The sequence below is a fragment of the Mirounga leonina genome, unplaced genomic scaffold (genome assembly GCF_011800145.1).
Source record: "Mirounga leonina isolate KUSES-001 unplaced genomic scaffold, KU_Mleo_1.0 Mir_197, whole genome shotgun sequence".
In the NCBI taxonomy this organism is placed as follows: Eukaryota; Metazoa; Chordata; class Mammalia; order Carnivora; family Phocidae; genus Mirounga; species Mirounga leonina.
The window spans coordinates 10,943,841-10,966,065 of NW_023270494.1; the positions used below are offsets into that span (position 1 = coordinate 10,943,841).

Consider the following 22,225-nt stretch of genomic DNA (forward strand, 5'->3'; position numbering starts at 1 on the left):
ATTTTGAATATGTAGCCTATTAAAGTGCTTTGCCCCAAATCTATAAAGATAGAATGCAGACTAGGGTTTCCTGGGGTTGGAGTGGGAATGGGGATTGACCACAAATGCATATGAGGTATCTCTTTGGGGTGATGGAGATGTTATTAAGTTGAATTATGGTGATGCTCTCCCAACTCTGTAAATTTACTAAAAATCTTTGAATTGTATGATTAAAATGAGTGAATTTTATGGCATGAAAAATTAACCTCAATAAAGCTGTTTAAAAAGCTTTACCAGGGGGGTGGAGCAAGATGGCGAAGGAGTAGGAGACGTGGATTTCATCTCCTCTCAGGAATTCAGCTGGATAGGGATCAAACCATTCTGAACACCTACAAACTCAACAGGAGATCGAAGAAAAGAATAGCTGAGCGATAGCATGTTTCCTTTGTGCAGTTTTCAATCCTGAGGAGCAGGGCCCCAAGTTCTCGGCTCCTCCGGGGCGGAGATTGGGAGGCCGCCATTTTCACTCTCCTCCTCCAAAGCTGTACGGAAAGCTCGCAGGGAACAAAAGCTCCAGAGAGTAAACCCGAGCAGATTACTTAGCCCAGACTGGGCAAGGGCGGGGCAATTCCGCCTCTGGCAAAGACATTTGGAAACCACGGCAACAGACCCCTCCCCAGAAGATCAGCGAGAACAGCCAGCCAAGACCAAGTTTACCGATCAATGAGAACGGCAGAACTCCAGCGCTAGGGGAATGCTGCACATAGAATTCATGGCTTTTTTACCATGATTCTTTAGTCTTTCAAAGTTAATTTTTTTTAACTGTCTTTTTTTCTTTTTTTAATTTTTCTTTTTCCCTTTTTCAAACAACATCTTATCAATCCCTTTTTTAAAAAACATTTTTATTTTTCATTTTTAGAGTCATATTCTATCCCTTCATAGTAGTTACCCGTATTTTTGGCATATATATATAAGTTGTTCTCTCTTTAAAAATTTGAGATAGTTTCTTCTAACAGATCAAAATATACCCTAAATCTCTAGTATATGGTTTTTTTCCTACTCCCCTGCCTGATCACATTCTCTCCCTTTTTTTTTCTTTTTTCTTTTTTTAAATCCTCTTCTTTCTTTTTTCAAACAACTTCTTATCAATTCCTTTTATAAAATTTTTTATAATTTCCATCTTTACAGTCATATTCCATCCCTTCATCATATCAACCCTTATTTTTGTATATATATAAGTTTTTCTTTCTTTAAAATTTTGGGAGGCACTTTCTTCTAACAGACCAAAATACACCCAAAATCTAGTGTGTGGCACTGATCTATATACCAGCCTGATCATATTTGATCACATTCTGGGTTTTTTTGTTGTTGTTTTGTTTTGTTCTGTTTTTGTTTGTTTTTATCTTTTTCTTTTTCTTTTTCTTTTTTTTTTTCTTTTTCTTTTTTCTCTCTTTCCCTTTCTTTTCCCACTGCTTCAGGTCTTTTCTGATTTGTTTAGAGTATATTTTCTGGGGACGTTGTTACTCTGCTACCATTTTGTTCTCTCATTAATCTATTTTCCTCTGCACAAAATGACAAGACGGAAAAAATCACCTCAACAAAAAGAACAAGAGGTAGTACTGACTGCCAAGGACCTACTCAATACGGACATTAGTACGATGTCAGATCTAGAGTTCAGAATCATCACTTTAAAGATACTAGCTGGGCTTGAAAAAAATATGGAAGTTATTAGAGAAACCCTTTCTGGGGAAGTAAAAGAACTAAAATCTAACCAAGTTGAAATCAAAAAGGCTATTAATGAGGTGCAATCAAATATGGGGGCACTAACTGCTAGGATAAATGAGGCAGAAGAGAGAATCAGTGATATAGAAGACCAAATGATGGAAAATAAAGAAGCTGAGAAAAAGAGAGATAACAACTGCTGGATCACGAGGGCAGAATTCGAGAGATAAGCGATACCATAAGATGAAACAACATTAGAATAATTGGGATCCCAGAAGAAGAAGAAAGAGCGAGGGGGGCAGAAGGTATAATGGGGCAAATTATAGCAGAGAACTTCCCTAATTTGGGGAAGGAAACAGGCATCAAAATCCAGGAGGCACAGAGAACCCCTCTCAAAATCAATAAAAAATAGGTCAACACCCCAACATCTAATAATAAAACTTACAAGTCTCATAGACAAAGAGAAAATCCTGAAAGCAGCTCGGGAGAAGACATATGTAACCTACAATGGTAGAAACATTAGATTGGCAACAGACCTATCCACAGAGACCTGGCAGGCCAGAAAGGACTGACAGGATATATTCAGAGCATTAAATGAGAAAAATATGCAGCCAAGAATAGTATATCCAGCTAGGCTGTCATTGAAAATTGAAGGAGTAACAGTCACCTTACAGGCAATACAATGGCACTAAATTCCTATCTTTCAATAGTTACCCTGAATGTAAATGGGCTAAATGCCCCAATCAAAAGACACAGGCTATCAGATTGGATTAAAAAACAAGACCCATCGATATGCTGTCTGCAAGAGACTCATTTTAGAGCCAAAGACACCCCCAGATTGAAAGTGAGGGGGTGGAAAACCATTTACCATGCTAATGGACACCAAAAGAAAGCTGGGGTGGCAATCCTTATATCAGACAAATTAGATTTTAAACCAAAGACTGTAAAAAGAGATGAGGAAGGACACTATATCCTACTTAAAGGGTCTATCCAACAAGAAGGTCTAACAATTGTAAATATCATTGCCCCTAACATGGGAGCAGCCAATTATATAAGGCAATTAATAACAAAAGCAAAGAAACACATCGACAACAATACAATAATAGTGGGGGACTTTAACACCCCCCTCACTGAAATGGACAGATCGTCTAAGCAAAAGATCAACAAGGAAATAAAGACTTTAAATGACACACTGGACCAAATGGACTTCACAGACATATTCAGAACATTGCATCCCAAAGCAACGGAATACACATTCCTCTCTAGGGCCCATGGAACATTCTCCAGAATAGATCACATCCTAGGTCATAAATCAGGTCTCAACCAGTATCAAAAGATTGGGATCATTCCCTGCCTATTTTCAGACCACAATGCTTTGAAACTAGAACTCAATCACAAGAGGAAAGTCGGAAAGAACTCAAATACATGGAGGCTAAAGAGCATCCTACTGAAGAATGAATGGGTCAACCAGGAAATTAAAGAAGAATTAAAAAAAATTCATGGAAACCAATGAAAATGAAAACACAACTATTCAAAATCTTTGGGATGCAGCAAAGGCAGTCCTAATAGGAAAGTATATAGCAATACAAGCCTTTCTCAAGAAACAAGAAAGGTCTCAAGTACACAACCTAACCCTACACCTAAAGGAGCTGGAGAAAGAACAGCAAATAAAACCTAAACCCAGCAGGAAAAGAGAAATAATAAAGATCAGAGCAGAAATCAATGAAATAGAAACTAAAAGAACAGTAGAACAGATCAATGAAACTAGGAGCTGGTTCTTTGAAAGAATTAACAAGATTGATAAACCCCTGGCCAGACTTATCAAAAAGAGAAGAGAAATGACCCAAATCAACAAAATCATGAATGAAAGAGGAGAGATCACAACCAACACCAAAGAAATATAAACAATTATAAGAACATATTATGAGCAACTCTATGCCAGCAAATTCGATAACCTGGAAGAAATGGATGCATTCCTAGAGATGTATCAACTACCAAAACTGAACCAGGAAGAAATAGAAAACCTGAACAGACCTATAACCACTAAGGAAATTGAAGCAGTCATCAAAAATCTCCCGAAAAACAAAGCCCAGGGCCAGATGGCTTCCCAGGGGAATTCTACCAAACATTTCAAGAAGAATTAATACCTATTCTTCTGAAACTGTTCCAAAAAATAGAAATGGAAGGAAAACTTCCAAACTCATTTAATGAGGCCAGCATTACCTTGATCCCAAAACCAGACAAAGACCCCATCAAAAAGGAGAATTACAGACCAATATCCCTGATGAACATGGATGCAAAAATTCTCACCAAAATACTAGCCAGTAGGATCCAACAGTACATTAAAAGGATTATTCACCACGACCAAGTGGGATTTATCCCTGGGCTGCAAGGTTGGTTCAACATCCGCAAATCAATCAACGTGATACAATACATTAACAAAAGAAAGAACAAGAATCATATGATCCTCTCAATAGATGCAGAAAAAGCATTTGACAAAGTACAGCATCCTTTCTTGATCAAAACTCTTCAGAGTATAGGCATAGAGGGTACATACCTCAATATCATAAAAGCCATCTATGAAAAACCTACAGCGAATATCATTCTCAATGGGGAAAAACTGAGAGCTTTCCCCCTAAGATCAGGAACGCGGCAGGGATGTCCACTATCACCACTGCTATTCAACATAGTATTGGAAGTCTTAGCCACAGCAATCAGACAACAAAAAGAAATCAAAGGCATCCAAATCGGCAAAGAAGAAGTCAAACTCTCACTCTTTGCAGATGATATGATACTTGATGTGGAAAACCCCAAAGACTCCACCCCAAAACTGCTAGAATTCATACAGGAATTCAGTAAAGTGGCAGGATATAAAATCAATGCACAGAAGTCAGTGGCATTCCTGTACACCAACAACAAGACAGAAGAAAGAGAAATTAAGGAGTCGATCCCGTTTACAATTGCACCCAAAACCATAAGATACCTAGGAAGAAATCTAACCAAAGACGCAAAGGATCTGTACTCAGAAAACTATAAAATACTCATGAAAGAAATTGAGGAAGACACAAAGAAACGGAAAAACGTTCCATGGTCCTGGATTGGAAGAACAAATGTTGTGAAGATGTCAATGCTACCTAGAACAATCTACACATTCAATGCAATGCCCATCAAAATACCATCCACTTTTTTCAAAGAAATGGAACAAATAATCCTAAAATTCGTATGGAACCAGAAAAGACCCCGCATAGCCAGAGGAATGTTGAAAAAGAAAAGCAAAGCTGGTGGCATCACAATTCCAGACTTCAAGCTCTATTACAAAGCTGTCATCATCAAGACAGTATGGTACTGGCACAGAAACAGACACATAGATCAATGGAACAGAATAGAGAGCCCAGAAATGGACCCTCAACTCTATGGTCAACTAATCTTTGACAAAGCAGGAAAGAATGTCCAATGGAAAAAAGACAGTCTCTTCAACAAATGGTGCTGGGAAAATTGGATAGCCACATGCAGAAGAATGAAACTGGACCATTTCCTTACACCACACACAAAAATAGACTCCAAATGGTTGAAAGACCTCAATGTGAGACAGGAGTCCATCCAAATCCTAAAGGAGAACACAGGCAGCAACCTCTTCGACCTCAGCCGCAGCAACTTCTTCCTAGAAACATCGCCAAAGGCAAGGGAAGCAAGGGCAAAAATGAACTATTGGGACTTCATCAAGATAAAAAGCTTTTGCAAAGCAAAGGAAACAGTCAACAAAACCAAAAGACAACTGACAGAATGGGAGAAGATATTTGCAAATGACATATCAGATAAAGGGCTAGTATCCAAAATCTATAAAGAACTCATCAAACTCAACACCCAAAGAACAAAGAATCCAATCAAGAAATGGGCAGAAGACACGAACAGACATTTTTCCAAAGAAGACATCCAAATGGCCAACAGACACATGAAAAAGTGCTCAATATCGCTCAGCATCAGGGAACTCCAAATCAAAACCTCAATGAGATACCACCTCACACCAGTCAGAATGGCTAAAATTAACAAGTCAGGAAACGACAGATGTTGGCAGGGTTGCAGAGAAAGGGGAACCCTCCTACACTGTTGGTGGGAATGCAAGCTGGTGTAGCCACTCTGGAAAACAGTATGGAGGTTCCTCAAAAAGTTGAAAATAGAGCTACCATATGATCCAGCAATTGCACTACTGGGTATTTACCCCAAAGATACAAAAGTATCTTTTGTACAATGTCCACAATAGCCAAACTGTGGAAAGAGCCAAGATGTCCATCGACAGATGAATGGATAAAGAAGAGGTGGTATATATATACAAAGGAATATTATGCAGCCATCAAAAGGAATGAGATCTTGCCATTTGCAACGACGTGGATGGAACTGGAGGGTATTATGTTGAGTGAAATAAGTCAAACAGAGAAAGACATGTATCATATGACCTCACTGATATGAGGAATTCTTAATCTCAGGAAACAAACTGAGGGTTGCTGGAGTGGGGGGTGGGGTGGGAGGGCGGGGGTGACTGGGTAATAGACACTGGGGAGCATATGTGCTCTGGTAAGCGCTGTGAATTGTGCAAGACTGTTGAATCTCAGATCTGTACCTCTGAAACAAATAATGCAGTATATGTTAAGAAAAAAAAAAAGAAGAAGAAGAAGGTAGTAGGAGGGGAAGAATGAGGGGGGGAAGTCGGAGGGGTAGACAAACCATGAGAGACGATGAACTCTGAAAAAAAAACTGAGGGTTCTAGAGGGGAGTGGGGTGGGAGGATAGGTTAGCCTGGTGATTGGGTATTGAGGAAGGCACATTCTGCATGGAGCACTGGGTGTTATGCACAAACAATGAATCATGGAACACTACATCTAAAACTAATGATGTAATGTATGGGGATTAACGTAAGAATAAAAAAATTAAAAAAAATTATAACTTATTGCTTGTTGTAACAAAACGATCAATAAAAATTAATGGAAATTAAAAAAAAAAAACTTTACCATATGCTCTATGCGAAACATAAGCATTGTCAAATGCTATTCAAAACTAATGCCAGGTTGAAAAATGTTGGCTAGTTTAATGGGTATTCATTATCCATTGCGAGGATAAAATCATATACAATACCATTTATTTGTTCACAAATATATATTAAACAGTATTCTGTGTTAGTCACTGTGCTAGTCATTGGTGACACCTGATGAACAAGATAGCACAGTCCATCCTTCCACAGAGCTTGGTGGAGATGAAGACCTCAAGTCAATGCAAAAGGGCCTAAAGGATCCAAAGAAGAAGGGCAGAGTGCCAAGGGCAAGGTCCAAAGCATATCTAGAGAGAGAATTCTTGGGGGAAGGGGGAATCAATGCTGTTAAACAGAATCCTGAAGAATGAGCCAGAATTAATTAGGAGAGTGGGGCAGAAGGTAAGCATGTTCTCTGGAGAGAAGCGAAGGCACTGAAGCAGGAGAGACCAGGAGGCATTAAAGAAGGTTGGATTCAAATGGAAAGACGTGTACGATGGGATGAGCCCAAGAGCTCAGCCAGGAACATACTCTTTAGAGCTCTGCATCATCCTGGATGATACTTCAAAGAAAGTAGAAAAAGCTGCCCTAATCATTTGTGTTCTTGGGAACCTGCGAAAGCCTTCTGTGTCTGCAAAAGCACTTTTCCATTAATTGAGCAACACTTAGAATTCTCAACTGGGAATTCATTCCTTTGCTTAAAGCATTTCTCTCCTAAGATATAAGCAGACCTACAAAGTGAACTACATTAACCTAGATCTGTCATACATTGTTTAGGAGAAATGAGCTACTTTCTGAATGCAATGATTGATGAAGAAAGAATAACATGATGGGACGAATTATTTTGGTGGGCAAGTCACCACCTGGGTAGGCAGGGGCCCTGAAGAGGCTCTTGAGGGGCATTTAGGACAAATATTGTCAACCCCTATTATTTGTCACAATGCAGGCTCCTCCCTCTGCTATGCTTTCAGTAGACTTGAGGCAAACCTTAACCAAAACATTAAAGAAAAAAATTGGAAAAGAAGAACAGACATAGGTTACCTGTTCACCAAGAGACAGCGTTGAGTGCGGGTCCCCTTTCTTTTCTGCAGGGAATTGCTTATCACCAGTGCACACAGGGGAATCACACTTAATGAAGGAAATATGTAACATGTGGAATTCCATATTATCTAAATGCAAATCATAAAGCTGATGAACTTTCACTTAGCTGTTTTTCTTTTTGTCTTTGCAGAGAGCTTACGAGCACCACCTAAAATACTCAGAACACAGATATGACCCAAGCGGAGTTGATCTTCTAGTATGCCTAATAGTAAGAAGGCCTTTCTACCTCTCCACCTATTTTTTTTTTATAGTTAGCATTTATTATCATAACTATTTGGTTTGTCTGATGTGTGCCAACTTTGAAAGCACTTTTAATACAGTCTCAGAATAAGACAATTCAGACAGGATTCCAAATCACGAGTTACTTTTTACGAGCACGTGTGGACTGTGTCGGTCCGGAGTGTAACATAAAATTAATTTTTCACGTTTATTTATCCTGTTTATTGCCACCTCCAAATTTGAGAGAGCTTGTAAGAAATATAGGTGCAATATAACTGAAATCCTTTGAATTAAAGATAAAAAGGGCAAAGTTGAATAAATGAAAGGGAAAAATGATTATATTGGTATATTTAGGCTGAAGAAGGCTACTGGCTCTGAATACAATGTGTCTCTACTTTTCTAGGCATAGGAGCAAATATGGACAGAAGTGCCTGCCCCTGTGGCATTTATATTGTGGTGGAAGGAGACCCATAATAAACTAAATAAATAATATATATTGTGTGAGATGGGCAGCCAGGAAAAGCCTGATTGAGAAGTAAAGATCTGAGGGAGGCAAGGAGGCAAGCTACAGGGATAGCTTGGGGAAGAACATTCTAGGAGGAGGGGCACAGGTGATGCTGGCTTGTTCCAGGGTCAGCCAGGAGGCCAGTGTGGTGGTGGCCGAGGGACCAAGGGGAGAGCGGTACAAGAGGAGGTCATGGAAGTCACAGGGTCAAGTGCAGGGTGGACGGAGGGGGCTACACAGAGCAGTCTCGGCCACTATAAGGAGTTTAACTTTTCTTTGAGTAACCGAGGAGTCATTGGGGGGTTTTAAGCAAAGCAATATGATCAGACTTATTTTTTAAAAGAGTACTTCTAGTGACTGTATTGAGAATAGGTGTTTGGGGCACAGGGAGGAGAGGAAGGAGACCAGGTAACAAAGTGTTGCAATATTATAATGGGAAATTATGATGGCCTGGACCTGGGCAGGAGCAGCACAGGCAGGGACGAGAAGTTGGGTTCTGGGTAATTTTGAAGGTAGAGCAGATAGAATTTGTTGACAGATAGGATGTGGATTGTGAGAAGAAAGGAGAGAGGTGCCACTAAGATGGATTGTCGTTGTACAGCTGGATTTCTCCCCTGATTTGTAAAAATGTTTCCCATGTATTTTACTCGAAGACAAAGACCACCAATTTAATTCAGATGTTTAAGTAATATTTGTGAACTTATGCCTATATATAACTGTTTTTCTTTGCTCCTAGCCTTACTTGCAGGCTTTGATATTTGTTTTTATCCTAAGATGCATGGAAGCAAAATGTGGAAAGAAAATAATGCGAAAGGATCCTGTTTTCAGGTTGGGATAAAGCTTAATTTCGAACTTAATATCATATTGTAACATTCCTCCCTAGTGGGCTGCACTGCTGACCTGTTCATGTGGGTTGATATTTACGACGTAAGCAGCATGCTGATTTTCATGATGGTCCATGGATTGCTGCTGGCTGACTGCCTGGAAATAGGACTCTCAGTCAGAGTTCTACCACGAACCCGTGGAGAGAGGTTTTCAGTTCCACAGAAATTTAATGAATACCCAAATATGCCATTTTCCCACCTAAGATGCTCACACATCCTTGAACAGAGGAGATGGGTTGGAAGTGGTTGAGCAACGTACCATAGTTCAGAGTGTTCCATAAAGTGGACATTATACAGGGGCTGCCGGAGGGGCGAACAGTAAAAGATGCTGAGGGCAAATGTCTGTGTGATTAAGATGGGCTCAGAGTCAAGAGACAAAATGTAGGTGGCCTGATTTTTAAAGAAGCAGCAGTAGTTGCCAGGACATTTGTAAGGGTCAAAGAGTCTAACTGGAAGAATGACAATAATGAGCAGGGGATCCTGGCGACGGGGATGGGAATTCTTGGTAAAAGCAGAAGCAGTGTTCACAGGGCCATTATCATCACCAGCATATGGAGAGAAAGGATGGTAAAACCACAGAGAAGCTGATTTGGGGGACATCCTGACTAACGAAAAAACCCTATGTCCTACATTTCATTTTCTCCACAGAATTTCCCCCCAAAGCAGAGGTGCTCGACCTAATCCCGAAGACCCTGTTGATGAGGATGAAGATGTTAAAGCAGAAAGGCAAAGAGTAGCAGCCTCCCTGACCACTTCACACACAGACGAGGTAGGAAAGCAAGTGACAGGGGTACCGGGGGGCTCAGTCTGTTGGGCGTCTGCCTTCAGCTCAGGTCATGACCCTGGAGTCCTGGGGTCAAGCCCCGCGTCAGGCCCACTGCTCGGCGGAGAGCCTGCTTCTCCCTCTCCTGCTCCGCCCGCTTGTGCTCTCTCTCTCTTTCTCTCTCTCTCACTCACTCTCTCTCAAATGAATAAAAATACAAAAAGAAAGAAAAGCAAGTGACAAAGTGGATGTTAATGGACCTATATTCAAGAACTATCAAGAAGAGAGGTCGATACGCTGGTTTTCATTTCGAAAGTTTGGAGCTTGGTGTATTTTCATAATTCTTAAATATGGAGGCACTTCCGTGAAGTATCCCGGAAGCTCAAAGGAACACACTGAACTTAATGGTTTCATTGTTCTTTAGAGGAAAATGGGCTTTGATAAGTAGAGCTGTAATTTCAAAACCAAAAACTTCATGAGTTGGAGAATTTATGTGAGATTTGTTATAAAATGCTGAACAGGGATTAAGATTTGAAGGGTTATTCTTTTGTCTGACTTAGATGTTGTGATGTGCCCATGAGCCTAGACCCTTCTGGGAAGGCAAAGAGCTAGTTTCCATGAAGCTGCATTGTTTTATTTTTCTTTTTTAAAATTTTATATATTTATTTGCAAGAGAGATAGTGAGTGAGCACAAGCAGGGAGTAGGGACAGAGGCAGAGGAGAAGCAGACTCCCCACTGAGCAGAGAGCCCGATGTCGGGCTCCATCCCAGGACCCCGGGATCATGACCTGAGCCGAAGGCAGATGCTTAACCGACTGAGCCACCCAGGCTCCCCTATACTGTTTAATTTAATTTAATTAATTTATTTATTTGACAGACAGAGAGAGCACAAGGAGGCAGAGCAGCAGGCAGAGGGAGAGGGAGAAGTAGGTTCTCCACTGAGCAGGGAGCCTGATGCAGGGCTTGATCCCATGATCCTGGGATCAAGACCTGAACCGAAGGCAGCCACTTAACTGACTGAACCACGCAGGCGCCCCATACTGTTTTATTTTAGAAGATAGATTTAAGAGACTTAGAGATATTGTTGACATCAATGAATGCAGGTTACATTTGAAACAAGCAATATAGATTACTGTCAGTTTAACATATACTTCATTTGGGAGCACCTGGGTGGCTCAGTCCATTAAGCGTCTGACTCTTGATTTTGGCTCAGGTCATGATCTCAGGGTGGTGGGATCAAGCCCCGTGTTGGGCTCTAAGCTCAGCAGGGAGTCTACTTCAGATTCTCCCTCTCCCTCTGCCCCTCCCAGCGTGCTCTCTCTCTCTCTGTCTCAAAATAAATGAATAAATCTTCTCTAAAAATTTAAAAAATGAAAATAAAATATACTTCATTTTATGATACAGAGTAAGAAAATTTCCAGTAATGAGAACATAGGAACATAAAGTCCCTGAAGGTTAAGAGGAAAATCACACTGTCCTCTATTCCAGAAACCTGTCATAATCGCTAGCTGTCTACACAAGGAGTATGCAGGTCAGAAAAAAAGTTGCTTCTCAAAGAGGAAGAAGAAAATAGCAGCAAGAAATATCTCCTTCTGTGTTAAAAAAGGTTTGGAAGAATCACTTAATTTTATTCACCATTATTTTGGAAATACCCACTGAACATCTCTGAAACAGGCACCATTGTACTTGCTGAAGCATGCATGCATGGGACTGCTTTGTGTTCTGGAATATAATTCCATTGAGCATGCCAGGGACTGCTTTGTGTTCTGGAATATAATCATGAAAGAAATAGAAAAGTCCCTGTCCTCATGGATTTTACATCCTAAGGGTCAAAAACCAAAAATAACTTATCAAGAAAAGTGTCAGGTGTCACAGAAGCAAGTTCTGTGTGGGGCATTCAAATGTGTGGAATGACATGAGTGACTTGGGGCTGCATTCACTTAGGGTTTGGGAAAACCTTTCTGGAGCAGTAACATTTAAGACAAGACCCGAGTGATGAGAAAGATGTCCATCTGTGTGAGCACGCGGAGATAAGGACACCCAGAGAGAGAGAAGGAGGGCAGGAACTCAGAGCTGGGGCTGCCTTTGGAATGATCGATGCGTGAAGAGGCAGTGGATGCATCTACAGGTGGAAGGGAGGAAGTCCCAAGAGGGGAGCAGGGCCAGATTGGGTCCCACTTTGTGAAATACAGCAAAGGGCTTAGATTTTTATACCAAATTAGTGGAATGCCACCAGAGGGTTTTTAGCTAGCTTTTTGTTACCATTTAAGTTTTGAATAAATTGACACATTGGCTATTGTTTGTAAATTTGGGTGGCAGACAAGAGGCTAAGTTTATATCAGTTCAGATGAAAGATGATGGTGGCTTGGATGCAGGTGGGGGAATTTAGGATGGAGAAAATGTCCCTGACTTCCCAAGTCTAGGAATCACTTAAACATGTACTCAGCACATCAGCCACCTGCTACCAAAAAGAATCTGGCTCATTTTTAACTGAAAAAGTAATCTAGAAAACAAAGGATTTATTGACATCAAATCCATAAGCTTTTCACTAATATTTCATATAATTACGGGAGTTAGAGAACATGGTTTGGTGAAATGGATTACATATATGTTAAAAATTTCAAAATAGTACCGAGGGGTGTACATATCTCAAAAGGTTTGAAGAAACAGGTTTTGGTAATTCACTTCCCAGATTGATAATCAGTGATTCTCTTTCAGGTGAAATTTTGGGATTGCTAGGACCCAACGGTGCTGGTAAAAGCTCATCTATTAGAATGATTTCTGGGATCACGAAGCCAACAGCTGGAGAGGTAGTAAGAAATGACACAATGATTTTCATTCCCAAAATAGACATTTCATGATAAATATAGGTTATATCTTTGTAAGACTCTACTTTTAGTAATTTAAATAGTTTTCTTTTTTACTATTTATTTTTTTTAAATTTTATTATGTTATGTTAGTCACCATACAATACATCATTAGTTTTTGACACAATACATTGTTTTCATATAACACCCAGTGCTCCACGTAGTACGTGCCCTCCTTAATACCCATCACCAGGCTAACCAGTCTCCCCTCCCCCCTCCCCTGTAAAACCCTGCTTGTTTCTCAGAGTCCATAGTCTCTCATGGTTCATCTCTCCCTCCAATCCCCCCCACTCATTTTTCCCTTCCTTCTCCTAGTGTCCTCCATGCTATTCCTTATGTTCCACAAATAAGTGGAACCATATGATAATTGACTTTCTCTGCTTGACTTATTTCACTTAGCATAATCTCCTCCAGTCCCATCCATGTTGATGTAAAAGTTGGGTATTCATCCTTTCTGATGGCTGAGTAATATCCCCATTGTATATATGGACCACATCTTCTTTATCCATTCATCTGTTGAAGGGCATCTCAGCTCTTTCCAGTTTGGCTATTGCAGACATTGCTGCTATGAACATTGGGGTGCATATGGCCCTTCTTTTCACTACATCTGTGTCTTTGGGGTAAATACCCAGTAGTGCAATTGCTGGGTCATAGGGTAGCTCGATTTTTGTATTTTTGAGGAACCTCCACACTGTTTTCCAAAATGGCTGTACCAACTTGCATTCGCACCAACAGTGTAAGAGGGTTCCCCTTTCTCCACAACCTCTCCAACATTTGTTGTTTCTTTCCCTGTCCGTTTTTGCCATTCTAACTGGTGTAAGGTGGTATCTCAATGTGGTTTTGATTTGAATTTCCCTGATGGCTAATGATGATGAACATTTTTTCATGTGTCTGTTAGCCATTTGTATGTCTTCTTCAGAGAAGTGTCTTTTCAGATCTTCTGCCCACTTTTTGACTTGATTATTTGTTTTTTGGGTGTTGAGTTTGAGAAGTTCTTTATAGATCTTGGATACCAGCCCTTTATCTGTAGTGTCATTTGCAAATATCTTCTCCCATTCTGTGGGTTGCCTCTTTGTTTTGTTGACAGTTTCCTTTGCTGTGCAGAAGCTTTTTATCTTGATGAAGTCCCAAAAGTTCATTTTTGCTTTTGTTTCACTAGTCTTTGGAGATGTATCTTGAAAGAAGTTGCTGTGGGTGATGTCAAAGAGGTTCCTGCCTATGTTCTCCTCTAGGATTTTGATGGATTCCTGACTCACATTGAGGTCTTTCATCCACTTTGAGTTTATCTTTGTGAATGGTGTTAGAGAATGGTCGAGTTTCAATCTTCTGCATGTGGCTGTCCAATTTTCCCAGCACCATTTATTTAAGAGACTGTCTTTTTTCCATTGCATGTTTTTTCCTGCTTTGTGAAAGATTATTTGACCATAGAGTTGAGGGTCCATATCTGGGTTCTCTATTCTGTTTCATTGGTCTATATGTCTGTTTTTGTGCCAGTACCATGCTGTCTTGGTGATCACAGCCTTGTAATATAGCTTGAAATCGGGCAACGTGATGCCCCCAGCTTTGTTTTTCTTTTTCAACATTTCCTTGGCGATTCGGGGTCTTTTCTGATTCCATACAAATTTTAGGATTGTTTGTTCCAGCACTTTGAAAAATGTCATTGGAATTTTGATTGGGATGGCGTTGAAGGTATAGATTGCTCTGGGTAGCATAGACATTTTAACAATGTTTATTCTTCCAATCCATGAGCATGGAATATTTTTCCATCTTTCTGTGTCTTCTTCAATTTCTTTCATGAGTGTTTTGTAGTTCCTAGAGTATAGATCCTTTACCTCTTTGGTTAGGCTTATTCCGAGGTACCTTATGGTTTTTGGTGCTATTGTAAATTGAATCGTTTCTCTAATTTCTCTTTCTATAGTTGCGTTGTTAGTGTATAAGAAAGCAACTGATTTCTGTGCATTGATTATGTATCCTGCCACATTACTGAATTGCTGTATGAGTTCTAGTAATTTGGGGGTGGAGTCTTTGGGTTTTCCACGTAAAGTATCATGTCGTCTGTGAAAAGAGTTTGACTTCTTTGCCAATTTGAATACCTTTTATTTCTTTTTGTTGTCTGATTGCTGTGGCTAGGACTTCTAGTACTATGTTGAACAATAGTGGTAAGAGTGGGCATCCTTGACGTGTTCCTGATCTTAAGGGAAAGGCTCTCAGCTTTTCCCCATTGAGGATGATATTCGCTGTAGGTTTTTCATAGATAGATTTTATGAACTTGAGGAATGTTCCCTCTATACCTATACTCTGAAGAGTTTTAATCAGGAAAGGATGTTGTATTTTGTCAAATGCTTTTTCTGCAACAATTGAGAGGACCATATGGTTCTTCTCCTTCCTCTTATTAATGTGTTCTATCACATTGATTGATTTGCGAATGTTGAACCACCCTTGCATCCCAGGGATAAATCCCACTTGGTCGTGGTGGATGATCCTTTTAATGTATTGTTGGATCCTATTAGCTAGGATTTTGTTGAGGATTTTGGAATCCATATTCATCAGGGATATCGGTCTGAAATTCTCCTTTTTGACGGGATTTTTGCCTGGTTTGGGGATTAAGGTAATGCTGGCCTCATAGAATGAGTTTGGAAGTTTTCCTTCTGTTTCTGTTTTTTGAAACAGCTTCAGTAGAATAGGTATTATTTCTTCTTTGAATGTTTGGTAGAATTCCCCAGGGAATCCATCAGGCCCTGGATTCTTGTTTTTTGGGAGGTTTTTGATCACTGCTTCAATCTCGTTACTGGTTATTGGCCTATTCAGGTTGTCAATTTCTTCCTGTTTCAGTCTTGGCAGTTTATAGGTTTCCAGGAAGGCTTCCATTTCATCCAGATTGCTCAGTTTATTGGCATATAGTTGTTGATGATAATTTCTAATAATTGTTTCTATTTCCTTGGTGTTAGTCGTGATCTCTCCCCTTTCATTCATAATTTTATTAATTTGGGTCCTTTCTCTTTTCTTTGGATAAGTCTGGTCAGTGGTTTATCGATCTTATTAATTCTTTCAAGAACCAACTTCTAGTTTCGTTGATCTGATCTACTGTGTTTCTGGTTTCTAATTCATTGATCTCTGCTTTAATTTTAATTATTTCTCTTCTAATGCGTGGCTTAGGCACCGTTTGTTGCTTTTTCTCTAGTTCTTTAAGGTGTAGAGTTAGTTGGTGAATTCGGGATTTTTCTATTTTTTTGAGTGAGGCTTGGATGGCTATGTATTTCCCCCCTAGGACTGCCTTTGCAGTATCCCACAGGTTTTGGACCGATGTGTTTTCATTTTCATTGATTTCCATGAATTGTTTAAGTTCTTCTTTGATTTCCTGGTTGACCCAAACATTCTTGAGCAGAGTGGTCTTTAGCTTCCAAGTGTTTGAATTTCTGCTAAATTTTTTCTTGTGATTGAGTTCCAGTTTTAAAGCATTGTGGTCTGAGAATATGCAGGGAATAATCTCAGTCTTTTGGTATCGGTTGAGACCTGATTTGTGACCCAGTATGTGGTCTATTCTGGAGAAAGTTCCATGTGCGCTCGAGAAGAATGAGTATTCTGTTGTTTTAGGGTGGAATGTTCTGTAAATATCTATGAGGTCCATCTGGTCCAATGTATCATTCAAAGCTCTTGTTTCCTTGTTGGTTTTCTGCTTAGATGATCTGTCCATTGCTGAGAGTGGAGTATTGAGGTCTCCTACAATTAACGTATTGTTATCAATATGACTCTTTATTTTGGTTAACAGTTGGCTTATGTAGATGGCTGCTCCCATGTTGGGGGCATAGATATTTACAATTGTTAGATCTTCTTGTTGGATAGACCCTTTAAGAATGATATAGTATCCTTCTGTGTCTCTAATTACAGACCTTAGTTTAAAATCTAATTTGTCTGATATAAGAATTGCTACCCCAGCTTTCTTTTGAGGTCCACTGGCATGGAAGATGGATCTCCATCCCTTCACTTTCAGTCTGGATGTATCTTTAGGTTCAAAATGAGTCTCTTGTAGGCAGCATATGGATGGGTCCTGTCTTTTTATCCAATCTGCAACCCTGTGCCGTTTTATGGGAGCATTTAGGCCATTCATGTTGAGAGTGATTATTGAAAGATATGAATTAATTGTCATCATGTTGCCTGTGAAGGCGTTGTTTTTATAGATTGTCCCTGTAAATTTCTGTTGTATATCACTCTTGGGGTCTTTCTCCTTTTATAGAACCCCCGTAATATTTCTTGCAGAGCCGGCTTAGTGCTCACATATTCTTTCAGTTTCTGCCAGTCGTGGAAGCTCTGCATCTCTCCATGCATTCTAAATGAAAGCCTTGCCGGATAAAGTATTCTTGGCTGCATGTTCTTCTCATTTAGTACCCTGAATATGTCTTGCCAAGCCTTTCTGGCTTGCCAGGTCTCTGTGGATAGGTCTGACGTTATTCTGATGTTCCTCCCTCTGTACGTAAGGAATCTCTTCCCCCTAACTGCCCTTAAGATGGTTTCCTTGGTTCTAAGATTTGCAAGTTTTACTATTACATGCCGGGGTGTTGGCCTGTTTTCCTTGATCTTAGGAGGGGTCCTCTCTGCCTCTAGGATGCCAATGTTTGTTTCATTCCCCAGATTAGGGAAGTTCTCAGCTACGATTTGCTCAAATACATCTTCTAGTCCTCTCTCTCTCTCTACTCCCTCCAGGATTCCAATTATTCTGACATTGGAACGCTTCATGGTGTCACTTATTTCTCTGATTCTATTTTCATGGATTCTGAGTTGTTTTTCCCTGGCCTTCTCTTTTCCCTTTTTATCTATTATATTGTCTTCCAGGTCACTTATTCGTTCTTCTGCCTCAGTTACCCTAGCTGTTAGATTATCTAAATTGGATTGGATCTCATTGATAGCATTTTTAAGTTCTGCCAATTCAGCTTTCATTTCTGCCCTTAGAGACTCTATGTTGCCATTAATTGATTTCTCCATTCTAGCCATTGTCTTCACAATTGCTAGCCTGAATTCCATCTCCGACATCTTGGTTATATCTGCATCCATTTGTAAATCTGCAGGATAAGTCATAATCTCTGAGTCTTTTCTATTTTGGGGGCTCCTCCTCCTAGTCATTCTGTTGATGGGTATTTGAGGGAATGTATGAGTCCAAATTATTGACCAGAACCCAAGCAAGATGCACCTGTTTTCTTGGGACCTTAGGGTTGCTGGCCTCTTGTTTTCCCAGCCTGTCTTCTGCGGGAGGGGCCTGCCATGCTGTTACTCAGGCAACCCTGTTTGGGCGGAGTTGCCCTGCCCCCCTGTGGTGGGGGATGGGCTCAGTGGGAATCAGTTTTGGGGGTTTTTGTTCTCTGGTGGCTTTCCCTGGCGGCTTTCCGCGTCTCTTTCCGCGAGTCAGAGCAGAAGAGACCGTTTCCAACCCTCTGCCTCAGAGCAGAGAAACGGCAGTCGGTTCTTCAGTGAGCTCTCCAGGCCACACTGTCTCCGTTTCTGTCCGTGCTGCTCTAAACTGCAGCGTCCTGGGTTGTGCGCCCCTCCACAGGGCTCCCAGTCCTGCCTCCAGGTTGGAGCACGTCTCTGCCCTTTATGCTTCTAAAACTGCCAGCTGCCCCCAGATTGCAGGCGCGACCCCGCCACTTCGGGTTTCTGCCCCTGGGGCTGCCCTAAAGTTCTTTCCCCGCCGCTACTGTTCTGCGAGTCTGTGCCCCGTCCCCAGGCACCCTCCCACTGTTGTTTATCCTCCGATATCTGCCCCGGGAATCACGGCTCCCTGCTTCGTACCTTGAAACCAACCGCCTGCGATATTCTGTTTGTAGAGATCCAGATCTTCTTACATCTCAGGCTGGTTTCGTGGGTGCTCAGAGTGGTCTGGTAGATATCCAGCTCAATTCCGGGGACCAGTTGAAATAGGGTCCCCTACTCCTCCGCCATCTTTCCTTCCCCCTTAAATAGTTTTCTATAATAAATATGAATTTCTATAATACTTACTGTTTTAGCTTTTTAATTTTTGTGTATTTATTTATCTTTTTAATTAAAAATTTTTATTGAAGTACAATTAATATACAGTGTTATATTACTTTCAGGTGTACAATATAATGATTTCAATATTTCTATCACTTGCAACAACGTAGATTATAAAGGGTATAATGCTAAGTGAAAGAAGTCAGAGCAAGACAAATACCGTAAGACTTCACTCATATTTCTGTGATGCTCAGAAAATTTAGGTATTTATTAGCTACATGTCAGTTTCTTGAGTGTGAGATTGGAGAAAAGGCTACATGTGTTTCTAAAACTGGTTTACTTTCTTAGGTAGAACTGAAAGGATGTGGTTCAGTTTGGGATGATCAGGCAGACAACACGGTCAACTTCCTGGGATATTGTCCTCAGGAGAACGTGCTCTGGCCCAACCTGACAGTGAGGGAACATCTGGAGGTCTTCGCCGCCATCAAAGGGCTGAGGAAAGGGGACGCCACCACTGCCATTGCACGGTAAAGAGAGGTCATGTGATTCCTTTTTGTCCAGAGACAGGGAGGCTATTCCACTGATGATAATTTCCCTGATAAAGAATGGAGAGCAGAGGGGCACCTGGGTGGCTCAGTCGTTAAGTGTCTGCCTTCGGCTCAGGTCATGATCCCAGGGTCCTGGGACCGGGTCCCGCATCGGGCTCCCTGCTCGGCGGGAGGCCTGCTTCTCCCTCTCCCACTCCTCCTGCTTGTGTTCCCTCTCTCGCTGTGTCTCTGTCACATAAATAAAATCTTAGAAAAAAATGGAGAGTAGAAATGATGTCTGCACCTTTTCAGAGAGTGTCCACGGTAGAGCAGGGATGGAGGGGCGGGCGCTGTTTCCTGCATCCTTGATTGAGGAATCTTTAAAAAAAATAATTGTATAAAATAATTGACAATGTTAAATGAGTGAATAATCATGAATAATCATCCATTTCAGTTCAAAATTCAAAATTCTAGTTATTCTTTAGAACTTTTTATGAGGTGGAAAATCTTTCCTGTTCTGAAACAAACTTTTTCTCTTTGATCATGAGTTTCAGAATAATAGTGCCCAGCTTCCCTCCAATGCTATTACTCTTCTGTGGGATTACAGTTCCAAAGATCCTCTTTGGAACTGACATTCTCCTCCTGTTTTCCATCAGATTGGTGGATACTTTCAAACTGCATGAACAGCTAAATGTTCCAGTGCAGAAATTACCGGCAGGAGCCACCAGAAAGGTATGTGGGATGTTTGATGTTATTCTGAGGGCTGACGTGGTGGCAGGGAATAAGGTGCTTCTCTGTCTTTCAGTTGTGTTTTGTGCTGAGCGTCCTGGGAAATTCGCCGATCCTGCTTCTGGATGAGCCATCGACAGGCATGGACCCAGCAGGGCAGAGGCAATTGTGGTGAGCATAACCCTCAGAGCTACGAGTATAAACCTCATGTCAAAGTTGTGTTTTTAAACTGATCTTAGATGGGGCATCTAGCTGACTCAGTCAATAGAGCATGCAATTCTTAATCTCAGGGTTGTGAGTTCAAGCCCCATGTTGGGTGTTTAGCTTACTTAAAAAAAAAATTCTTTTAATTAAAAAAAAACCTGATCTTGGAAAATCAAATCCACTCATTTCTAATTTAGTGGAGATAATCCATATCATTAGGAAAATAAATATTTCACAAATAGATTCTCTCATGTTGTATCATAATCATGTGGTATTAATGTTAAAAAAAAAACTCTTAAGCATTTTGTTGGAATTTTAGGTCTTGCAATTTGGAGTTCAATTTTTTTAATTATTGAGGTATATGTATTGAGGTGGTTTTTTTTTTTAAGTCTATTAACTTACGTTCTTTGTCCATTTCCTTTTCTTCCCCCCTTTACCAAATCTGTCAAATTTGCTTATCCAGTTTTTCTTAGTTTTTAAATTGTTTTTGCTTTCCTTTCTAGGATGTACCATTTGAATTAATAAAATCATCCAATCTAATTTCATATTTGTGACTGTCCAATAGTTTCCCTACTTCTTTAAAGAACTTCACTGTGGAAATTTTGTACAAATGTAAAGAGAATCATTTATGAACCCAGTATACCCCTGACCTATTTCAACAGTTACCCATATAAGTCTCACCTTTTTTCATTTTACCTCCACCCATTCCCTTTTCTCCACTCCTATCAGTTTCAAGCACGTACTAGGCAGCCTATCCTTTATTTTAAATATTTCAATTAGTTCCTTCAAAGGATAGGAAGTTTTCTTTTTTAAAAACTTTAGCAGAATACCATTAGCATACCTAAAAATATTAAACACTTTTCTTTATATTATCAAAAAACCTAATCAGTATTCACATTTCTGGTTTTTAAAATTAGAAATATGACTTATAAATATGGTTCATAAACCATATTTTATCTACACAATTTTCCCTCCATTTCTCTTTTTTTCTACCCCTTTTTTTTTTTTAAGATTTTATTTATTTATTTGAGAGAGAGAGAGAGCACATGAGAGGGGGGAAGGTCAGAAGAAGCAGACTCCCCGCCAAGCAGGGAGCCCGATGCGGGACTCGATCCCGGGACTCCAGGATCATGACCTGAGCCGAAGGCAGTCGCTTAACCAACTGAGCCACCCAGGCGCCCTACCCTTGTTTTTTTTTTTTTTTTTTTTAAAGATTTTATTTATTTATTTGACAGAGAGAGAATGAGAGAGAGAACACATGAGAGGGGATAGGGTCAGAGGACAAAGCAGACTCCCCGCCGAGCAGGGAGTCCAACGCGGGACTCGATCCGAGGACTCCGGGATCATGACCTGAGCCGAAGGCAGTCGCTTAACCAACTGAGCCACCCAGGCGCCCCCGCCCTACCCTTTTTTTAACAGTGATTTTTTGGGGCTCATTTCAGGCAGATGATCCAGACAGCCATTAAAAACACAGAAAAAGTGGCACTCCTGAGCACCCATTACCTGGCCGAAGCCGAGGCCATATGTGACCGCATCGCTATCATGGTGTCTGGAAGGCTGAGGTGGGTGTCTTCCTGGAGGCTCTGCTTGACCCTCAAAATGAAATTCCCTGTGGAAAGAGCAGAATCACTGTGAGCACCTGGAGTTCTTCCCGTCAGCTTGCTCAGTGATGCCCTTTCCCTTACATTTGAAACTTAAGAATGTAAAAAACTTAAGGGGCAGTATATTTTCCAACATG

General features: G+C 40.6%; 1 protein-coding gene across 4 annotated transcripts in view; it reads left to right on the plus strand.

The window, feature by feature from the left end:
* The window catches only part of ABCA6 (ATP binding cassette subfamily A member 6), an 81,127-nt gene that overhangs the window by 52,748 nt on the left and 6,154 nt on the right, over positions 1–22,225 (plus strand). For all 4 annotated transcript variants that reach the window (XM_035026159.1, XM_035026158.1, XM_035026157.1 and 1 more), the window contains exons 27-35: positions 7,956–8,033; positions 9,286–9,377; positions 10,082–10,202; positions 11,685–11,802; positions 12,915–13,006; positions 19,376–19,554; positions 20,211–20,286; positions 20,360–20,454; positions 21,930–22,049. In XM_035026159.1, coding sequence (XP_034882050.1) covers positions 7,956–8,033; positions 9,286–9,377; positions 10,082–10,202; positions 11,685–11,802; positions 12,915–13,006; positions 19,376–19,554; positions 20,211–20,286; positions 20,360–20,454; positions 21,930–22,049 — 971 coding nt within the window. The remainder of the gene's footprint in view (positions 1–7,955; positions 8,034–9,285; positions 9,378–10,081; positions 10,203–11,684; positions 11,803–12,914; positions 13,007–19,375; positions 19,555–20,210; positions 20,287–20,359; positions 20,455–21,929; positions 22,050–22,225) is intronic.